The sequence below is a fragment of the Trachurus trachurus genome, assembly GCF_905171665.1.
Source record: "Trachurus trachurus genome assembly, chromosome: 5".
NCBI classification, from domain to species: domain Eukaryota; kingdom Metazoa; phylum Chordata; class Actinopteri; order Carangiformes; family Carangidae; genus Trachurus; species Trachurus trachurus.
The window spans coordinates 24,537,778-24,560,811 of NC_139896.1; the positions used below are offsets into that span (position 1 = coordinate 24,537,778).

General features: G+C 39.9%; 2 protein-coding genes across 2 annotated transcripts; one reads left to right on the top strand and one right to left on the bottom strand.

Annotated features, from left to right (window-relative positions):
* The first annotated feature begins 1,161 nt into the window (after positions 1-1,161).
* LOC310986220 (uncharacterized protein) lies at positions 1,162-2,955 on the top strand. The gene has a single exon (XM_083972049.1). The coding sequence runs from the start codon at positions 1,618-1,620 to the stop codon at positions 2,287-2,289; it is 672 nt and encodes a 223-aa protein (XP_083828175.1). The 5' UTR covers positions 1,162-1,617; the 3' UTR covers positions 2,290-2,955.
* Positions 2,956-13,449: 10,494 nt separating this feature from the next.
* hgh1 (HGH1 homolog) lies at positions 13,450-22,495 on the bottom strand. Its single transcript, XM_083971045.1, has 10 exons — positions 22,346-22,495; positions 21,484-21,606; positions 20,764-20,902; positions 19,980-20,117; positions 18,103-18,254; positions 17,468-17,568; positions 17,142-17,240; positions 16,343-16,434; positions 16,070-16,192; positions 13,450-15,462 (listed from the first exon to the last, which is right to left on the bottom strand). The coding sequence occupies exons 2-10, from the start codon at positions 21,591-21,593 to the stop codon at positions 15,235-15,237; spliced, it is 1,182 nt and encodes a 393-aa protein (XP_083827171.1). The 5' UTR covers positions 21,594-21,606; positions 22,346-22,495; the 3' UTR covers positions 13,450-15,234.
* Between the last annotated feature and the right edge of the window lie 539 nt (positions 22,496-23,034).

Sequence of the window (23,034 nt, forward strand, 5' to 3'; positions counted from 1 at the left end):
CCATCCAACAATGCAGGATGGACTGAACATGAAACCCCCTCCCACTGCTTTTAACTCTTCTCTGTAATGCACATCATAGCCACATGGGGTCAGTGGTGCAGCTGCAAACTTCTAGTCTTCTTATGGTCTGCCATGATTTGTGTGCTGTTTAGGTGCATTTTGACTGATTTAAACTATTTGTTTGTGGTGGCAGCACTGAGAACTAGTTTGAATGATGTCCTTAAGGAAGACAGGCTATCTAGTGCCATTTAGGTGACATGTAGTTCATGTTTTATAACAACAAACCCTAGCCCCCTTTTTGTTGCATAACAACTATTTCTTCTTCTGTTTTGAAGTCCAACAGACAACATCTAACACAAACATAAGAACTTAACATAAAATACTGTGTTGCAAGTATTTGGTCATTAAAACAGTCACAGTACTGGAATAATTAAAAATTTGACATGCAAAGTCATCACAAAAGTTTGGTAGGCTACATGCTCTCTGGTCCATGAGTGCCTTTAAAGGATTTCATATGAATCCATCCAGCATGGCTAAAACATTGAGTTTTGTAGTTATTTTTCACCAGATATAGTTGGTAGAGTTTAGGAAAGAGGATGTCAGACACTCTCTGTGTGTGATGTAATGTTTTATATAAGAAACGGGGTTATTTCCTGACAAAAGTTTCACCTCTGTGATGGCATTTTAAAGCCTTGTGGGCTGAGTGCTTGATTGTGCATGTCACAATAACTAACCTACAACTGTTATTGCTGTTGTGGTAACTACCACAGTCATCCTGCCTAGTGCTGCTGGTTATTGTTGCTGTACAGTGTGTCTGTTGTCAGAGGAGAGAGAGAGGGGGCAGTAACAGCAGCAGCTGTGGATCAGATTTCAGCTGCTAAAACCGAGGTGGAGTAAACCATCTTGCTGCAGGGAGAAGCTTAATGCTTATAACATCCACAACAAACAAACTGAGCCTACCGAAGGCTTATATGTATGTTCAAATGTCTTATTTTCATATTAAGAAAAGGTATCTTGCATCAAACTGTCATATTACATTGTTATCGAGAGGCTGTGGTCAAGCCTGAAAACACTGCCCCCTCCCTCTGTTAAACCCATGAATGGATTCTTCCAGCTCTTTATCCAGGCTCTGAGGAGAAGGCAGAGCCACAGTCAGTGCTGGTCAGAGCTGAGTGCACTACAGCTACTGGCCTGAAACTGAGAAAGAAAAAAAAAAAAAACAGCTTTAAATCAGCTAGAAGACGCTTAACACCCCTCAACAGCTCAACTCAGTTCACTAATCAGAGCTGCAAAGAGCTGATTTAACTTTCAGAGAGGTGAAGAAGAGAGATTAGAGAATCAGAGGAGGGCGTGACAGTGAGCCAGCCGAGCAGGCAAGCTGCTACTGCAGGGGGAGGAAGAGCAGGCTATGCACCAGCCAAAGCCAGAGGTCAAGAAAAAAAGCGACAGGATAGTGAAAAGGTAGACTCAGAGTGAGAGAGAGGTCATTTGTGATCTGAGCCGGAAAAAAACAGAAACCAGCCTCTCTTTGTTATTGTGTGGGCCACCGTGCGGGGAGGAGGATGTGAAGGATAACAGCAGGGGAGTAAGGGAGGCAACTGCAAGAAAGACAAGAAAATGCTCTCAGAGATGATGTGCAGGAGGAGCTGCCAGCAGCAGCAGGATGGAAAAGAGGCTCCACAGAGGGACGCTGCCAGCCGCAGGAAGCACTGCTGGTCCAAGAGCTGCAGGGGGCGCCCACAGGGGCGGAGGACAGGAGGGGGAGGGTGGCCAAGAGGGCGCATTCCCCCCCACCAACACCCTCAACGTCATCATTACCACCATCCCAGACACCTTCAGAGGCCGGTGATGTCGCTCCGACCCATAAACGTTAAGGGGAACAGAGCGAGGGGGATGCGGGCCCCCAAGAACACCAACCAGTTTCTGATGCATGAGAAGTACCAGATGCTGCACATGCGCTCCGACTCAGTTGGCAGTGACAGCGGCAGCAGCTCTGACAGTGACATGGAGCTCACTGACATGGACTCGTACCTGGGCGTCCTGGAGAATGCCAGAGGAGCCCTCCTGGACAGTCCCAACCCACATGGCTCAACAACGCCACCAGGACAGATCCTGGTACTGCACGAGGACAGTCTACGTCTGCACAAAGACAGTCTGCGTCTACACAAAGACAGTCTGCACCTGCAGGAGGAGAGCATGCAGTATTTCCCCTCTGAAGACGACCTGATGCAGAGCCAGAATTTCATGCAGAGGGACTTTGTTGAGTTCTGTGACATCCTGACACCCTGAAGGGAAACTTTCAGGGAGCCATTTTGTTCCCAGCATTGTGAGACTCAAACCTCAGACTGGACAGGTTTGTTCTGCTTCATGTTCACAGACAATTTAAACATCTCAACTTTTGAGGTCATTTAAGGCCTTAAAAGTTGAAGAATCTGGCCACAGGCTGAGATTATTCCATCAGTTTCCAGCAGGAATAAACCTCGTAAGGGTATTTGTTTTTAAATTGAATGATATTTTCCTAACATTCCTGCAGTGATTTGTGTTACTGCATCTTTTGTGAGACACTAGCACTGATGTTTAGAGAAAAAGCTAAACTGCACTGAGAGAAAGTGGAATTATCTCACCTTGTTGGCATGGATTAAATAAATAACTGTAACTGAAGGCAAGAATAAATGACCTTGCTATGATGGATGTTTTTTTTTTACAGTTCATGTTTGGTTCATGTTTGACCATGTATAATGTGTCTGAGTGCTGTAAAGTGCTGCCTTTTCTGTTGTTGTTGTTGTTGCACACAAAGGGAGACGGGCTCCATGGTGGGAGTGAGCCCTAACAGCCAATCCGATTCGAGCTTCCTGCATTAGACTGCAAATGATTGGCTGATGCAGAGTGTCATTAACAAAAAGGCCTTTTACTGTACATAATAATAAAACAAGACACAAATAAATATACTGATTGATGTAACATCGGCTGAGTGGTTGTCTCTGTGGGTATAAATGAGTGATGAGTTTTTATTTATGTGTTATAAGCAGGGTGCCAGTGTGTCACTGAGTCATTAGGGCAGCTCAGAAGCTCAAAAATAAATAGGCAGTGTTTCTCATGTGCGACAGGAGTTTTTATGACAAGACAACATGTGAGAAGAAAAAAAAAAACACTTTTTGAGATGAATAAGTGTTGATGTTAATTAGGATTTATTTCATTCTTACATAAAAACAAGGCATGCATAAACAACTTTTGTAGGTCTTCACCGAATGAACAAAGAGTAGAGAATAAAAACAGATTCAGTTTATAATTAGTCATGTATATTTCCACAGTGCTCCTGACCATCCAGAGTCATATTAGTAGCTGACGTCTTCAGTAGTCCCTCGTTAGTTACACTTATCTCCTCCCTGCTTTAATGGCAAACGTTTGTGATTATCTCATAATCTTTACCTCATCTTGGCTGCATATCTATGAATTTGGACAGAATTTATGTATTAAACCTACTGCCTCTCTTATAAGCACAAACACCTAGCCTATAAATAGTCTGGTGCGTGGCCAGTTTGGCATTCATGTTGATGCACTGCCACTAAATACATAACCCTGTTAGCAGCATTTAACCATTTGAATGGTTGAAAAACCTTCTACACATAAATTACTTATTTTGTAAAATGTTAGCTACTTATCTTATTTCCTACAAGCAGTATTTTGCTTCTTCAAGTGAAATACAGTCATTTGATCGCAAAGAGCGATATTTCCTTTCTTTTTTATGTGTCTGTTTAGAATCTGTTCAGACAGTGATCGAAACAGGAAGGAGGCGCAGTCATTGTTCCTGCACACAGAGCAGTTTGAGTGGATTACATAAAGTAAAGTGGGCTGGTCACACCCACTCAGGAATGGCCAGGGAGGTGTAAGCCTCTTTGTGTTTGTGTGTCATAAACTAATAACGGTAACAGCCGGGTCAAAGTGTGGAGAAGAGGCAGGTTATAGATGTTCTTAGCTCTGCTTTATCCTCATGATCTGTTATTCTGCCTGCCAAAGTCAGTGAGCAGATGCTAGTGAGAATAACCATTAATAGTAATGTGCAATGTCTCGCACAGTAAAAGGGGGGAATGCAGCATCGACATGCAAAATATGTTTAGAACTGATTAAAAAAAAATACTGAAGCTTCATTATCAAAATCAAGACAATAAATTAACCTAGCCTACAAAACATTTTTTTAAGTAGCTGGAGCACACTAGCTAAAGACACATGAACTCCTCCAGTGTTGGAGCTAATTAAATCATCAAGGATGATACAGCTAGATACAAGGGCAATTTTAGCTCTTTTTTTTTTTTATTTCTCATGTAGAATTAGCTGCTCATTCTGTAATGTGATACATTGAAGTCAATAAGAAATATGATGATATTATGTAATTACATATTAGCCAGGGGGGAAAAAAACAACATCTTAGCTTAATTTTAAGATAACAAATGGTTTTTACTTCATCTCTTGCTTTAGTTGTTAAGTGTTTCTGGTGGATCGGCTTTTAGCTTTGGTTTGTTGCCAGTTACTGCAAATATTACATGCGTTTCTGTTTTCACATGAATCATTGTACTATTACAAATGTACATTTGGGTGGATGTTTAATTCAATTTAAATCATATTTACAGTGACTGAAAGGATTATATACAGCAACCACTCTCCTATCTCTGTCACCAAGTCCTGAAAAACAGGCTCCCCAGGAACTCTTGTTGTCCAATCATTGCTGTCGTCCTGGGCTGCTCATTCACTTATTAAGGAAAACGCAGTTAATAACTTACAATCTTTCTAAATATTTTATATTAGGGAGCATACAAACTGCAGACTTCTGACATTCACATTTTAGCAGAGTAATTAAATGTGAATGTTTTCATTTCCAGCAGGCCATAGAGACTGGCCCTGAATATTTAGACCTTATTGAAGGTACTGTACATTCAGGCTATTTTGAGTTTCAGCATTAATCTAGCAGTGGATGATTTGATCCATTCAGTTAAATTTCTGGATAAACTCACAAGATCTCAAAGTAATGAAAATCCTCAGTGTCATTATAAAGATGATGAAGTGATTTCATGTCAGCAGCAGCGCTAAACGCTTAAGAACAACCTTTGACCTGTAGATCAGCTGACCAGCTTATTTGGCACAGGGTGAAATCCATACTCAGGGACCATAGGGACACTGCAGCAGGTCTCAGCTCTTTTGTCTCCGTTGTTCTACTGTAGCTCCTGTTCCCACTTTCTGCTGCTGCCATCATCGCTGTCAGCAGCAGCTTCTGGTTTGAGTTGCTGTTGTGCAATGCGAGTGGTCAGCTGATCCTGCCAAACAGGAAGAGAGAGTGACACATAGTACAAACACACACATACACATGTGTTCAGCCATCTTTGTGAGGACACTTACCTTCAGCCAACACCACAATAGTTTAAAACTTAAAATGGACCTCACAATGTATGAGCCTATGTATAGACATTCAAACTTGTGTGTGTGGCAGATTATACAGAAAGTGGATCAGTACCTGGTAAACAGTTCCCCTGCTAGCTGAACTAATGCTAATCTGCTGACACACACACACACACACACACACACACACACACACACACACACACACACACACACACACACACACACACACACACACACACACACACACACACACACACACACACACACGTTTGAATGTCTATACTTACAAGGACACTCACTGGCATAAGTGTCTCCCAAACCTTCATAATAAAAACAAACTGACCCTGAACCGTGTCTCAACCTAAAACAGCATTAGTACCTCAATAAAGTGACGACAAAATGCCCTCAGTGTCCAAAAATATTTTTCACTTTCTCAACATGTCTTCACTTTTAAAATGAACAACTTGGACAAGTCCAATCAAAGACATACAACAGCGTGGTACCTTAATCTGAACGCAGCCATTCCTCAAACTTATACTCACTTTAACACTGAATGACTTATACAGTACGGGAACTTGGCTTTTATCCACATAGAAAAGACAAGTCTCCTGAATGTGACTTTAACAGCTTAAGGTCCCCACAATATGACTAAAACCTAGACCACATAGATGTGTGAATTGTTGGTGAAAGGGCAGTCATCCAACAACAAGTACAGACAGCGTTACTGTATGAGCAACAGTTAGAAAGCTCCCTGACACACCCACTAACGCACACACCCACACACACACACACCGTCTCTGTCCCAACATAATCTGTGAAATTCTTTGTTTTGAGTTTAAATAATGTCCAACGTTTTCCATGCAAATTACTTTCTTCTGGCTTTTATGAATTTGAATCATGAATCAGTCCCTCTGTGTAAATACAGGGGATACACATATTGTAAAACTAAAGATGTGCAGGACAAGTGCAGCTGATCAAATGATAAGCAGCAGCAAACGTTTTGTAAGTTAAACTTTTGAATAGAACAGATGCACACATTTACACAACATGGCCAAAAATATGAACACAGCTGACCGCCAAGTATGTTAGTTGAACTTATGACAATGGGACTAATTGTTTTCATGTACTGACACAATTCTGGTCTTTTTTGTAATTTCAAAGGCATTTCATGTCTTTAGATAGCCTACTGATTAACTGAACTGGGGTTGCTCTGTTTCAACTGCTAAGCATGATCTAAAGTACTTTAGAGATTTTATCCTGATGAATAAATATTGATCAACTTCCTGTGACTCTCAAATTAAAATCAAACATGTTACACATGGTGTTTTAGCCATGACAATGTTTCTCAGTAACTAGTCGCCAGATAAACAGCTGGTGCAGCCAATCAAAGTGCCCTAAAAGGTCATTCGTTAATCTTCAACTGACAAACTCCATTGACATGCAAATACCTTTAGCTCCACAAGTGGAACAGTTTTTCTTTAGTTACTGAAGCAGAGATTTAAAAAAAATGTTCTGGTAGTTACCATTTCAGAGTAGACTCTGCAACATCAGTTGTTTGGTGTTTGTATATTCAAGATGAGACTTGTCTAAAGAGGAAGGCAGTGGGTGGATGGGCTGCTGATAAGTCATGTTTGTAATGACATGTTTGTAATGACAGCAGGGCAGTGATCACCAAACATGTTTGTAAAGGTCATAAAATTTTACACTTCTAATCAAAAGTGCTGTAGTGTGTGATGCTTTATGAATGGGGACAACTGTCTGAGGCTGGCATTGTCACGACTCTTTACCAAGTGGGAACCCCCCCAAGGCCAAAAAATGAAACCAACATAGAAAGTACCAAATAGTAGCTTACAGTTCCTGTAATGACCTGGCTCCAACAGCGAGGCGGTCCTTATACACCCCAATGTTAAAATGCCCAACTTTACAGCAGAAATAAACAGTTTACAGCCAGTTTTGGTCTTTACGGTTAATTTCCTCCTTCGTGACGACTTTATTCATGTAAATGTTATTAAGGCTTAACTTTCTCCACTTTTACCATCCTCTTTGCCAATTTTTGTATTAGCCAGGAGTTTGGTGGTGTCAGGTACTGGCAAGATGGTAATGTTGAAACAGCCCACTTTGACCTTTTAAACTGCTCTTCAGAAAGCTGTGGCTGTGGCTACGTCAATCTGTGTCTGTCTATCTATCTATCTATCTATCTATCTATCTATCTATCTATCTATCTATCTATCTATCTATCTATCTATCTATCTATCTATCTATCTATCTATCTATCTATCTATCTATCTATCTATCTATCGATCGCTCCTTGTTTCCCACCAACTTCCACCCAGAAAATGTGAAAATAAAAAAGTAAAAACACCCCTTTGACAATAGACAGAAACTTGGATCCACGATTCCACACAAATACCAACACGCCTGTCATGTTGACCTGAGGCACACAGGTCACAATGACACATTAGGAAACACTTGTTTGACTAAGACACAAGAATTCCCCAACCAACCTGGACCCACAGTTTACTTAGTGGGTATGAAGACCTGTATGAATGCTGTAAAGAGCAATCTCAGAATACATTATGTAATTGTTACTTAGTGACGGAAATACTGCTAATTTAGGTGTGTAAGGATGGAAATTATGATAAGTTTATTTGAGGAGTCTATGTGTGAACAGACGAGCCATGGTAACGTTGGGTGTTTCCTCGTAGGAAGTGGAAATGAAAGATTTCCAGAGAACCAATACAAAACCAAATGATGGAAATATTGTCACATTTTAGACCATCTGCGGTGAAACCACCCTGAAACGGAGAAGGCTGCTGTTTTTCCCCGCAGAGTCCTTGACCAATCAGAATCAGAGAGTAGCCTCAGCCATTGTGGTTCTGTACCAAAAGTCCAGGACGAAACCTCCATTACCTCACATTAGTGTGTGTGTGTGATTGGGTAGGGGGCATGTGTGTTATGAATAGATGGAGTGAAGAAGGAGGGAGGGAGGAGGAGGAGGAGGAGGAGGAGGAGTGGATGGAGTTGGATAGTAAACTCAGTTTGGAGTGGAAAAGTACAGCCGTCTGCTCCAGGGGCGGAGGCATCTCTGTTGAGTACACAAACCAGCCAATCAGGACACAGAACAACACATTGACTGACAGCAGTGCTCAGCAGCATGACAAAACAGCAGTAGGCCTCAAACTCTGAACTCTGCCTTATTATAAACTTTAGGCTCATGGCTCTGATGTGAAGCTTCAGTTGTAACGTTTCTGCTCTGAAGTGAAACAGGATTCAGGCTGAATGAGGCTTAAAGATGAATGAAGATGATGATCTTCATATTGACATTTACACCGGCAGATGTAGCGGTATCACAAAAAGGCCTTTCTTTTTTTTTAATTATCTTTTTCTGCAGGAATACTTTGTCAATCAATAACTTGCAGTGGAAGGTAGATTTTTGTTCATTTGTAGTAGTTTATAGTTTCTTTTGAAACACTGACAATCCACCAAACAACTGTGCACTTAGCCTACTACTCAGCCTACAGCTGGACTTGCTAAAAAGCCTCCAGGCAGGATTTAACAGCATATCTAATCAACAAGATAAAGATAAAATAGTTTTAACTTAAATAAAACCCCAACACTTACACATAGTTTGTTTGCACTTTATGGTCAAAATTCAAAAGTTTGGCTAGCACTACATAGCTAGCTTTAGCAACCAGTAAGTTACTTAGCCTACCAATCTAGACAAAAAAATACAGTTTAACGTCAAACTTTACTCCCTTACACAGCAAAATCGGTGTCAACAGATGGCAAGCAATGCAAATATTGTGTTGTCTTCATCACATCTTCTCTTAGTTAGAGAGCTCAAGGCACTGAATTAAAAAAAAAAGTAATTTTGAGGATCTGCATAATGTTTAGATTTTTTGCTGCAAGTGTGTCATTGAAATGATTGAATTAAATACTGAATTTACAGGATGTTCGTGCATTTGCTTCTTTTTTCTTAAACCTCTCAGGGCAACCAGAGAAAAATTAACACTTTTCACAGCAATGGTTTTAGTATTTATGTTAAAAATATGGGTAACACTTTATAATGAGTACACACTATTAAGCATTAGTTAAGCATGAATAAATATTGAATTCATAATTTATAACACATGAATACTCATTAGTATGTAGTTAGTAAACATAGTTATAAATGTTTTACTCATCATTGGTAAGCACAGTAGTTATGGATTAGTAAACACTGAATTCATCATTTATAAAGCATGTTTCTGACGTTAATACTCATTAGTATGTGGTTTACAATCACAGTTGTAAATGTTTTACTCTTCATTAATAAGCTCATCTATATAAATGATGGATTCAGCATTCCCAAGCGCTCTTACACGTCCAGTATGAATGGTTAGTGAGTGTTAGTAAATGTTTTATAAAAACTCACAAATTCCATTTCCAATGGATGACTTATAAACAGTTATTAATGCAGGAATTCATGAATTCAGGCAGTTACAAAGCACTTACTACTCGTTAATTAAGTATTTTGTGTGAGCTCATCTAAAGTGGGCGCTATCTATGCCTTATAGAGCATTTACAAATGAGAATTCAATATTTATTCATGCTTAACTAATGCTTAATAGTGTGTACTCATTATAAAGTGTTACCAAAATATGTTATTAATCTCTGCCTGAGTCAAATGTTTCCATTTCTGATTCAAAACCCAGACTGCGATTTATAAATTCAAATTCAGCAGTCATGCTTTCTTATGTTTCTACAACCGAAAACACAAGAAGTGTAAGGAATTGATTCAATCCGATCATGATCATGAACTGTAAAACAAATAAAAGTCTAGCTTTACCTCCAAGGCTAAGCATCATGGGCTAACTATGCTAATGTTTCAAGTTTCAAGCCAAAATAGAAACAACCACCACATAACTGCATCTAATGCTGCTGCAGTTGTGCAATGATCATGACACTAATTAGATATGAAATGTTAAGAATATTAATGCACATTCCCCATTAACAGGTGTTTAACACACATTTTCATAAACTAGCCTCCAGTCTTCAACACGTCAAGTCAAGTACAGTTTGTTCAGGTCCCCATAGTGGATGTGTGTGATCTATTCCATGCTGATCCACTGACCTGGCAGCTTTTACAACACACACACACACACACAGAGAGAGAGAGAGAGAGAGAGAGAGAGAGAGAGAGAGAGAGAGAGAGAGAGAGAGAGAGAGAGAGAGAGAGAGAGAGAGAGAGAGAGAGAGAGAGAGAGAGAGAGAGAGGAGCTCAATTCAAGAGTGAGGGAGTTGTTATTCTGGTAGCATGAGCTCAACTTATCTCTGTCTCTTTCAGCAGTGTGGTGAATGTTTCACATGGCTGACAGCACACACACACATGCGCACACACATGCGCGCACCCACACACACACACACACACACACACACACACACAGAGAGAGAGGGAGAGAGAGAGCAGGATAACAGACACACTCAGGAGTTGACAGTACGATTCATGAGACATGAGTGACATGGAGGGGATACTCGGTGCTGATTGGTCGGTCGTTGTGTATTTTATTTGATCTGTTTTCTAAATGACTCCTGGTATGTGAATACTGACGGATCCAGCTGGCAGAGGTCACAGCTCCTCCTGCTGGTCGGAGCTTTATGATTTTCATCTGCTTCACAAACACCCTGACAACACACAGTTTACATCTGAGCAAGAGCAAATTGTCCATAACAGGAAAAATAAATACTTCTGATAACTGATAAGAGGCCAGGGTGTAATCAGAACTATCTGGTTTTGAGATGAAATACAGTAACTTAATTATTGTGATTAAAAAAAAGAAATCCCCCTCTCCAAACCAAGGACCATCCTACAAGAAGAAATGCTAACAATTCAAAAAGAGGGACTACATACAAAAGCATAAATTGTTTCTATGGAAGAACATTGCTGTACAGATTTGGCAGATTCAACAAGTGCATGGAAAACAGCCTGAGGCATGGTTGTAGAGGGTGTTATGTTTGCAGCGTCAGCAGTAAAATGAGGTTAGTGCTCCTTCGTCAAGATAGCCATACTGTCAGTAGTGAAGGATGCAAAGTCTGTGATAAATAATAAAATACAGTAATATTTGCATCATGTCTTATGAGAGTATCATTGGCTGGCTGGTTCTGAGCTTATTATTATTATAGAGTGGGCAGCTGAATAATAGCAGTGCTACAGTGGATGTTACCCGGCTGTGATTAAAGTGTGTCAGTCGTACCATCCAAGAACACAAACAATACAACCGTTGGTGTGTGTGGGACACGTCTGGCACGTATTTCATGTGTGTACTGTGAAGGCACACACAAGGGAAGTGAAACAGGAAACCTCTGCATCTGATTGGCTGGCCCAGGACACACAGGCCTGCCTAGTTTCACAACAGCTCGAAGACTCTGAAGCCCCCTGGTTAAACACAAGTCGTCTTTCTTTTCCTTCCTGTCGTCACCTTCCCATGAACAAAAATGCAGCAGTGTGTTTGGCCTCGACATGTACAGCTCTCAAGGCAGCAGCAGCTCCACTGCTAATACTAAAACAAAAAACCTATAAAGATAGTTCCTGATGTATATGCAATGAAGGAACTGACATAACAAGTGCAACAGTTCAGGATCAGTGTGTATGAGTACAACACACCCTCGGGTGAAACTTGACATAAATCCAAACGCTGCGTCTAACGTTAAAGCCATTAATTTGACACAGATCGTTGCTGACCGAGGAGGTGCTTCAAGTATGTTTCTGTTCTATTTTAAACTTTTTAACACATACATGTAATCAGAATGAAGAGGAACTTCCTGTTGTGGCCATAGACTGTATTAAACTGTATAAAAAAGAGGTTGTGGCTGAACCCGTAATATTCAGTATGTAATTAAGGCTGAGGTTCAGACAGTTCAGACTTTGTTGTATAAGTGACCACATTTTGTACATCTACTGTTTGGACCCGACCTTGTGCTGAGGTGGAAAAACTCACAAAGACGCTGATAAAGACACACACCTGGTCCGCAGCCATACAGATACACACATTGGTTAAAGGCCTCTATTCCTTCTTTAATGTTTAACGATAGAGAACGTGTATCAGTGACTGCACTGCTACATTTCTGTATGATCTACAATAATGCTCATCAGCTGACACACACAAAACACAAGCTGAACCTAAACCTGCTTCTAACCACGTCTGAACCACAAGTCAAGCCTTTGAAGAGCTTAGGACAAGGCAAAATTTCCTCAGACTCCAAAAAGTTCTTAATTTCACAGAAATGAAACATGACTTTAAACTTAAAAAGGCTTAAGAACAAACGACACACACACAGAGCAGATTTTTAGTTTCTTATCTAATTAATTTCATGTAAACGTTTAAGTTTGCTGCAGTTATCTCTGTATGCACCATTTATACCTGATGAATGATCTGAAAATAATACATGAAGTCATTACTCCAAAAGGCAACACAATGACAAATTCATATAATTAAATTAAAATGATTCAACCTAAAGTTTTTTTCACTGGATTGCTCAGTGAGAAGTTTTTCAATGTAACGATCTAAGATTTTCACCAAAACAAAAGATGATGGAGATGAACTTCCGCAAACAGCTGAGGGGGTGGGGGATGCGGGGGTTGAGGGTGCAGTGACTGGTTATAGTAGTCTATGGTTATAGATCAATGTCAATGAGAAGTGACAGAACCTGTAGATGTGCTGATGCCCCCCGCTGGTCATGCAGTGTCATGTAAAAACTCTTGATGTGTGTGTAAATCTGACAGGAGATCACCAAGAAGTTTTCATCCACACAAGATGAGAGGAAATAAAATAATCCTTTGTTAATAAAAATCTAAAACCTTTGAAAAAAAGAGCAAGAATAGGATTTTTTCTTATTTAAAATAAAGTTTTACATTGAACCAATGGTATAAAGTTGATTGACATTTCTCAATTCATTTCTCATTCGAGATCAGTTAATAAAGATATCATTATCAATAGATTCAAATTACAGTTGGGGACTTTAATTGGGTCACTTGCAGCATGTATATGAGTCTTTGGATGCGTGTTGTATAAGGAAACATGTATTTTGACACATTAGTGAATTTAAAGGCCTTTAAAAAATGAATATGGCACTTTTCCCTTTCAACATTAAATAATTAAATACTGTATTACAAATGGTTATCCAGAATGTGTCTAAGTTGCATCACTTTAGCCCCAACATCCCTGATACAAGAAATGCAATACTTATAAAGGTTCATTCTTTGTCTCATTGAATGAGGATGTGTAATCTGGCTATGGAGGAGGCTGCTGGGCCTGTTCAGATCACAGACAAGGAGGTTCCTCTAACCCTACATTGTGCATATTGAATAATTACCCAAATGGTTTTGAGACTGTGCAATAATTGATGTTCTGTTTGTTTGTTTTCTTTTTAACCTTTTACTGGGTGTGTCATGAGTGTGTGTACATGTACATCTCAAACTGCCATATGTATTTTAGGTATATTTATTGTCTAAGGCAGCCTTTACTATGCACTTGAGTCCACAACAAATTTCCCCTGTGGGACAATAAAGTTTATTCTATTCTATTCTATTCTATTCTACTTCTTAAAATGTCAAGTTCTTAATTCAACATCTGCCTCTTGGAATAAAAACAGACAACTTAATGACAGGGAATGACCTTTTACTCTGTCTTAGAAAAGATAAGAAAAACAATCCTTTAAAGAAAGAATAAGAAAACTGGTCATCATTACGACATATTTGTATATTGTCTTCCATTGCAGCAGAGGAGCTGTGTCAGGTCTAAGAATAGCATGATAAACACATCTGTGCCTATTCTGGTGTTACACTGGAGACTCTATTCATAAGAGGGTAAAGGCAGAACAATGGTGAGTTCACAAATTAACTCTCATCGCTGAGGATTATACTTACATAAATGAACCGCAGTTAAACTGTGTTGTTATTCTCTTAATTGTCCTTATGAAACTGTCTGATGATGACACCAGAACATATCAAGACATATCAACAAACAAGGATCCATCAGCTACAGATGTGCTTTCATGTTTTGAAGGTAGCTCTTTATAAACCCATGCTGCAGCCAAACACTGTTCGAAACCCACAACAGGGATCTCAAAGTTTCCGGTTTAAGGAAAATGAATAAACATCTCAGGAAAGCTGGAACAACATGATGCATGATGATATGATGCTGTCAGAAGAACCAATTGCTGCTTTTTAAAGTGGGAATTAAGTTCAAGGAGAAACTAAACCCTGACATCCAATCAGAAGGTGAGATCTCCAGACTCTGCCCTGTTCTGTAGTGTTGAACACCTGAGTCACTTTTAGGTTCAGGTAGTTACAGTGTACATTTAACTGAACACTTTAACTGAACTTTTCATTCCCATGTTCACACAGCACAATAATCAATTTGTCAATAACCTATTTATACACCAAATAAGAAAATAAAAGCAGTTTAATAAACAAACACTGAATGAGCTGTGAATAGTTCAGGACATAAAATGTAGTCCACCATAAATGTATTCTTCCTCCTGTGGTGCGAATAATAATGATGTGTCACTGTCAGACTTTAGGAAATGTTCTTAATGGTCATAAATTAAGGCTCCAAACAGTAAAAGAATATGTTTTAAAAATCATGTCTGATGCAGCCTGTGACAGAACAAGAAATGTTCTTCTTCTTTCACATAATTACTCATGTTGATTTTTCAGCTCAGCTCCGTCCGTGGAGCAGCTGACAACGTCATAGGACCGTGCCTCTCTCTGTAAATGTCCTGTCAGGTCTGAATGAAGCTGTAACTGTGTGAAAGTCCATTGACACAGACATCAGAGATGATTCAGGTATAAAATAGGTTTTACTGTATCAGTCCACTCTCCTGTTCTTTGTCCGTCCGCTCTGCGTCTTTGTTCTGCTTTTTCTCTCCCTCCTCTTCCTCTGCTTGTCTCTTCTGCTCCAGCTCCCCCTGCTCCAGCTCCTCCTGCTCTTTGACGGCAGCCTCCTTCAGTTTCACCTCCACATCCTCAGGAATCTCCAGCTCCATCAGGTTCTCCATCCCCGGCTCCGGCTCATCACCTATCAGCACCTGAAGGGAGGCGATGGAGACAAAGACACTCAGACAGAAACATACAGCCGCAAGTTTTTTTAGGAACCTGTGTCTAAAACAAAATAAGGCCATTGTTGATTTTTTTACTATTTATATCTGAGCCTTTTCTGCTTCAACATGTCAAAAATATTTGTGTTATTAAATCTGGGATGTTATTTTGCAAAAGCTGATGCTTGTTAACTGAGGTGTTAAAATTTAAATTTGAATGAATTTGAATGAATGAGTGTCTGTGACTGTGAGCCATTGGAAAAATACCAACGATGCAAATATTTGTAAATGGAACCGGCAGAACTGGCATTATATTCTAGATTGTCTATGTAGGTAAATATTTCAAAACTTAAATAGCAAGTAAACTGATACATATACTGAGAAAGTCTAAAACGTTAATTATTATTAAAACATTTTTTAAATCAACTATTTAAATGTTCAAAACCCCAAATATTTAGTTTAGCTTCATAGAATCATTATTTTTTTATGAACTATTTTATCATCATCCATCTATCCGTCCATCCACATCCAACAGACTAAAAGCCTATGGACCAGTTCAGTCCTTTGCAGATTTATCAGATAATGAGGTTCCTTGTACCTGGATCAGTTTTTCACAAGATGCTGAAACGTGCACGTCTTTCTCCCAGCGGTGAAACTCTCGCATGATTGGATAAACATTCTTCTCCTTCAGCGTCAGCCGGCCAATTTTGGTGGCTGTCAGCTACACAAGGGAAACAGTGAAGAGCTCAGCATTTCACTTTGATTGGCTCATTTGTTGAAACAATGTAACTTTTTGTTTTATTTCACACGTCTAAAATACATTTCATTTCAAAACAGGAGTCTCTGTGTCTGTGTCTGTTAGTTTTTGTACCAGTGTGAGCGTTTCCAGCAGCATCTTTCTAATGTCCGGGTCCTCCTCCCTCTTCTTGTCCTCTGGGAGGTACTGAAGGTCCACAGGAAGACCTGAACATCACATCAACTTCTGTTAGAGGCACAAGCATGGGAGCAGCAGTCGGGCAGAAATAAACTCAAGACATTTCTTTTCATATTCGCTTAGGGATACGTACTGAAAGCCTGCAAAAGGATCGCAAAGAATTATAGTGTTAAAGCTCTTGAGCAAATAACAAAGGTGGAACCTCCCAGGGCAAACTCGCAGTTAGAAACAGAAGGAGACTTATGGAAATATGGAAAAGGTTCCTCACAAAATCAATAATGAAAAAAAATATGTGTACATATGATATGGAGATCACATCATGATCATGACCCCGTTGCTCTGGGTTGGGCTGAGTAAAAACACAGTTGTTCGGTTTAAAAGTTCATGTCAAAATGTTTAAATAACAATAAATCAACACTACATGAGTAGGACATTACATTTTGTTTGATGGCAGGAGGGCAGTGAGCAGGAAATTCTCAAAGAATTACTGTACTTGCTATTTTGGGCTGTGAAAAGCTCTTAAACTGCCACTTGAGACCAACCTTTTTATGCTAAAAAGAACAGTGTAGTGACCCAGCCTGCTAGAAATAATACTGACACTGTGCTGTTTACACAGGTAGATTAGCTTGATGAGTTACCTTGGGCATGAAAATATGTGGAGTTCCCCTTTAAATTTATATATCATGTAACACCCGTATTTTTGCAGCATAAGCTAAACATAGAAACACATTCTGACCGTCGTTCTCTTCCTCCGACAGCTCCTCTGGACCGGCCAGCGGCAGCAGGAGGAAGGGCAGGATGTCCACGGCGTCACTCAGCAGCCACTCATGATGCACTGGACAGAGGAGAGGAGGAGGGAAGTCGGGATCAGGAGAGTGGACAGACTCACAAAGACAATGCTCAGAGTCAGTCGCATCTCTCTGGATCCTCTGATTTACTCTTTCTGTATAATTGTATGTATAATTATTAGGAGACAGTGCATTTACTGGATAGTATTAATCAGTGGAATTAATTAACACCTTGTGTCTTTAACACTGATGTGTGTGCGTGTGCCTGTCTCACCGTAGTCAAAGCAACAGTTGCGCAGCGTGCCGATGACTCCTCCCCTCCTCACCGCTGACGCCTCGTACTGAGTAAAGGGCAGCAACCTCTGGACAACACACCTGCAACACACACACCGTCGGTCGAGATTTCAACTGCGCCTTCTGTACATATCAGGACTGTAATGATGAATAAATCTGAAATGTTCAGCTCTGTGTGCAGACTCACTATGAACCAAACACAACAACCGAGTTACTCTAATATACTCTGATTAATTTTAAGATAAATTAATTCTCCAGAGTGGGGAATCTTGTCCTGGTCAAATGCTAAGGATCACTGTGGAGGTAAACTATATCTTATTGTAACAGGAACAGCTAAAACAAAGCCAATCATATATTGATCCTTTAGTTACTGCTGCTGCTGACGCTACTTTACTCGAGTCTGTAAAGATCATTTGAAGGGGATGTACTCAGCCTTGATGCTCCAATATAATTCACCCTGTTAGGCTTTTAATTCATGTCACACTGATAATACATTTTGCATTTCAGTGTTTCTATATGCCGATCCAGAGCAGAACAACTGCAGCAAGGCCAGAAACACGTTTAATTAAGATATGTAACATGAGCTCTCATCAGTTCTTCTAGCTGACGGCTCACCTGTCCTTGTCCAGGATGTAGCTTCTGGCCTCAGGCAGCTGCGTCAGGTTGGACAGCAGAGGAGCCAGGTAGTTCAGCTTGGCCTTCTTGTTGTAACCTTCAGTGCAGAAGATCTCCACCAGCTGGGCCAGACCAACCTCCTCCTGGAGGACCTAAACAAACACCACAGTAACATTTTTAATCCTGTCACCCAGCACTTTGAAGGGCGTTCAGGCAGGAGTGTTTATTCTGGTCACCTCAGCAGCTCACTAAGCACAGGGTATAGAGAGCCTAAGCAGAAGCAGGAAGTAATGGTCACCATGGGACCTCAATTCAGAAAAAGTCTCCATGTAAGTGAACGGGAGCGAAAATTTTATTTTGTGATCCAATTGAATTGTGCCATGGGAAAAAAATATGACCTCTACCTGTTTAAAACGTCGCGTTTCATGCCAAGAAATCAGCAGTTTGTTGTAAAACTATTGTAAAATAAAATTCAGAAAAATCTGTAACCAGAAAGACTACACGTCGCGTAGGTGACGTCACACACCAAATGCCGCCTTTTCCCGTGTCAGTTGGTGACGTATTTTTTGTGGGACACCAGATCTATAGTCCGTGGAGCGGTTTTCACACAAAATACATTCTTCCGTTGCTGTTTTACGACAAACTGCTGATTTTTTGGCATGAAATGCGACGTTTTAAACAGGTAGAGGTCATATTTTTCTCATGACATAATTCAATCGGATCATGAAATAAAATTTTGACTCCTATTCACTTACATGGAGACCTTTTCCGAATTGAGGTCCCATGGCGAGCTTCACTTTCGCTTCCACTTAGGCACTCTATAGCTACGGCTCCATATTAAAGGGACGAGGAGTTTGTATTTGGTTATAAAAAAGTCTCACATTAATATGGATGAATCTACGTTACCCACACTTGTTAATGGGTCCATTTTCGATAAATATATCGTTTTGTCTCTATCGTTATTTTGTTATTTTAATTAATGGTGGAAATGCTGGGCGAGCCGACCAGCATTTCCTTACTTTTGGTTGCGCGGACGCTGCCCGGCGGGTCATGAGAATAACGCCGCCGAATCGTTGTTTATGGTCTGAACTACGGCGGTATCTGATCATCTTCAAACCTTCAACTTTAATTCGTGATGAATGAAAACATTCTTGGCAAGACGTCCGTCTTGCGCCGGTCCAAGAATTTCACCGTGTGCGCGGAGGCTCATGGTAATGTAGTATGAAGACACTTCGCTTTCCAAAACTCCTCGTTGTCCCTTTAAAGCAGAAGTGAGTGGTCCGGTCGTTTTCGCTAATGCTGCGTTCCAGGCAGGCTTTTGAAATCGTAAATTACAGCTTCAAGTCACAACTTACGACTTTGTAGCGTTTCAGGCAACCCACTCGTGTTTTTCCGACCTGTTTTACCGGTGAAAGTCACTATAACGGCCACTCGTAACTTCCGACCGGTGAACTCGTACCAGATTGAACTGGTACCACTTCACGGTCGGAAAAATACGAGTTTCCTTGAACGCACCATAACAGTCCTCGTCCCTACGTCGCCACATTCACGGCGTTCCTTGGCTGCACACACAGCCCTGCATGCCGTTCTCTCTCCTCATTGGATAAAAACTGTAGGATACGATAAATGTTTTCTCTTCGGCTCAGAGCAGAGCAGAGGGACTGAGAGACCCGTGTTTCAGTCCAAACACTCTATGTAAGTGATTGCTGTCGGAAGATATAACTATTTAAGACTTATATTAACACAAATATATCACTCACTTCTGCTTTAAGTCTTTATTCTAGTCTGTTTTCTACTGACGTCTTCTTGTCTTTCTTGTTTTCCTTCCTTCCCCCTAACCCTAATGTGAAGCATCTAGATCCGTGACTGCAGCCCACCTTAAACACCGTCTTGCAGGTCTTCTCATGACGGGACAGGTTGGACAGGATGGTGCAGATCTGGTCAGAGAACGGGTACTCTGGATCCACGAGGTTCTTTAACAAGCCTGGAAGAACTTTAACTTCTGCCACCAAAACCTGGGTGAGACACACAACCAAGAGAATATTACTTTACTATTACTAAATTTACTATTATTCCAGCTGAAGTATCTATTAACTTTGCCCTTCTATTTGTCGATCATCTCAGTTACAGTTTGGTTTAGTCTACAGACGTTCAATGACATGAAGTGCTTTACCATTTAATTTTTCAAATGTAGCACCTGTACACTGAAGAGGCTGTTCAAGGTTTGTTTGTATTTGCAATTTTATCCTCATGGATTACAACCACTTAATCCAAATTATTATTTACTTTGTGCCCTAGTATATATGATGATCAGTTTTCATGTTGATTTCTATTTTTCATCTTATTTTTTCTGTTTTAATATTTCTAGTTCTTCCATTCTTAGGATTGATCAATGTGGTTGATCAATGTGCTCAAGTGACCAGATTCAGCTCCTCTGGGTTCTTTTGCAACTGTCCTTAACATCTCCTATTGTCGACGTGTGCATGTTAATCATGATTGTTTGTATATGTAAAAAAAACAATTAAGATAAAATAGATTTAAAAAAAAATCTGTAACACGAATCTCCTCCTGTGTGGTAATTATTCTTGTTTTGATGGACATGCTCACAGATCAGTCGCTCATCATCAATAATTTATCACTAGGTGTTAATTAAAGCCTCACCTGGTGCAGAGTCTCGTCAGCTGACAGGTTGATGAGGATGTGGTAACAGTCCTTCACTATGGCAATGGAGGGGTCAGAGGTCAACGCAAAAAGGGCAGCAACTAGGTCAGGTTTACATTGGATGAAGCGGCAGCCATCTCTGAAAACACACACACACACACACATGCACAAAAACAGAGAATGACTCACTGTGGCTTTTCAGCTCTAACACCAAAGAGATGAGCAGCACTAAACACAGTTAATTTAGACCACAAACAACATTTCTTCTAGAGTCCATATTCAAAGAAAACATAATATTTACATTTGCATCCAACAAACCCACACATACTGTACACAAAACTACTACTATTCCTACGACTAATTATGATAATAATAATCATTTCAGAGATGTTGAGATGTTGTTCTCTAACCCTAACCCAATGCTAGTCTTTGGTGAACAGTTCATTTGTAATGAAATGTGCCTTTCAGTTGAATATTGCACATTTATAAACATTTAGCAGATATAAGTCAGTGGTTAATGGTTATTAATGTAAAGTAATGAACCTCTAACATATTTTATTGAATTAACAGTGTTTATTGTTGTTCATTGTCTATATAGCAGCTTCAATTTACTAACTTGGGTAGTTACCACAAATATTACACATCTTTTGTCAATACAATTTTAAGAATAATCATGAGACACACAGTCATTAATCATCATCATCATCATTATTATCCTACCTGTGCCCTGACAGTCCCAGGAGGTATCCTGTGGCATGACCTTTGACATCAGCACGAGTACTGGGGGTCAGGAAGGAGAGCAGCTCCGCAGCCTCAGAGTCACTCAGCATCTTCTCACTGTGTCTGATCAAAAGCAACAACAGCACAATCAGCTTACAGTTTTTCTCCATTGCTTTGGCTAATTTTTCGAAACAGAAATTACATTCTCAAAACAACATGGACAAACCTCCAAACCACTTGGCAAATGTTCACAACAGAATTGTATCATTCATTTCATCAAATTGCAAATGTCTTCGTACATCTTTGCAAATGATTAAGTACAGGTAGCCTGCAGTTAGCACAATTTCCAAGTGAATATATCTTGTTGATCTAAACTGATTGTTGATTCTCAGTCTGAAAGTTGTTCTCTCCAAAACATGTCAGCCTCATTTCATTCTATAAGTCATCACATGCACAATAGTCTGTTCAGTTGGGAACTTGATGGCACCTTGTTTACTTGGACCAAACCATAATTTATGTGTGAAGCAGACAGTGAAGTGTCACTGAGCCATTACAGCACCATGGATAACCCAACATGTCAGGCAAAACAAGAGGGGAGATCATCACAAAAGTATAGGCTAATCATGATTGTAACTTACAGCTGTTATGAAGAGCAGCTCTACCGTCTCCTGTGTTCTGCAGTTGTATACATATATATTATTCAGGCACAGAACCAGGCTAAAAATTAAATGTCAATGTGAGTACTACAGACTGAAAAAGTAAAGTTTTAAATACACCGTTAGTTACACAACCTAAATCACATTGAACCTAGACCTAAATCACATGTTTTTAACCATAAACCACATGTTACAAAACAACTTACCGTTCACTGGCTATAGGACGTGTCCACTTTTCATTACACCTCTTTTATTTTCCTCTGCTAACATTAAAAGCCGTCTCTATGTGTGTCTGCGTGTGTACAGTCTCTGCACATGTGGACTGCTGCGCAACTTCCGGGTTCACTGCCTCCTCTTCTTCGTGCTCAAATTTCCAGTCGGTTAAACGGGTCTTATTTGGTGTTACTGCCCTCCAGCGTTTACTTCTGGGATTGTTTTATTTCTCATTTTAACCCTATTTGCCTTTAATCGAGGCAAATGTTCCTGCAGCTACGGTTTTCTTCATCTTCACTGGGAGAAGGCTGCAGTATGTGAAACTTGATTTTTCTTTAGTATTGCTTTGTTTTGTTATTTTTTTTCATTATATGTTTTTCATTTGTTTTCTGTTTCACAGCTTGATAATATGACATCTTGTAGCATGAACTGTTTTTCTTCCCCTCTCTGGATGTATACAGTTATTCTATATTTCCTTTGAAATAAAGTGAAACAAAAATCCATGCAATAGTTTTAAGATATTTCAGATTGGACTACAGTGGTGGACTGACTGACCCCATCAAAAACTACTACTACTACTAAAACTAATAATTCAACTTTTTTTTTTAGACATCAACAATTCACACACCATTTAATATTTAGGAACATTGAAATTAAACATGAACTCTCACACACAGAAAGA

What these genes read in the sequence shown, in the direction of transcription:
- LOC310986220 (XM_083972049.1), top strand. Translation starts at nt 1,618, where the DNA reads ATGCTCTCAGAGATGATGTGCAGGAGGAGCTGCCAGCAGCAGCAGGAT.
- hgh1 (XM_083971045.1), bottom strand. Translation starts at nt 21,593, where the DNA reads ATGCTGAGTGACTCTGAGGCTGCGGAGCTGCTCTCCTTCCTGACCCCC. An exon ending in CTGACGAGACTCTGCACCAG is followed by an intron (nt 20,118 to 20,763) that starts GTGAGGCTTTAA and finishes TGTCTCACCCAG; the next exon opens with GTTTTGGTGGCAGAAGTTAA. An exon ending in GTCGGAGGAAGAGAACGACG is followed by an intron (nt 16,435 to 17,141) that starts GTCAGAATGTGT and finishes TGTGATGTTCAG; the next exon opens with GTCTTCCTGTGGACCTTCAG.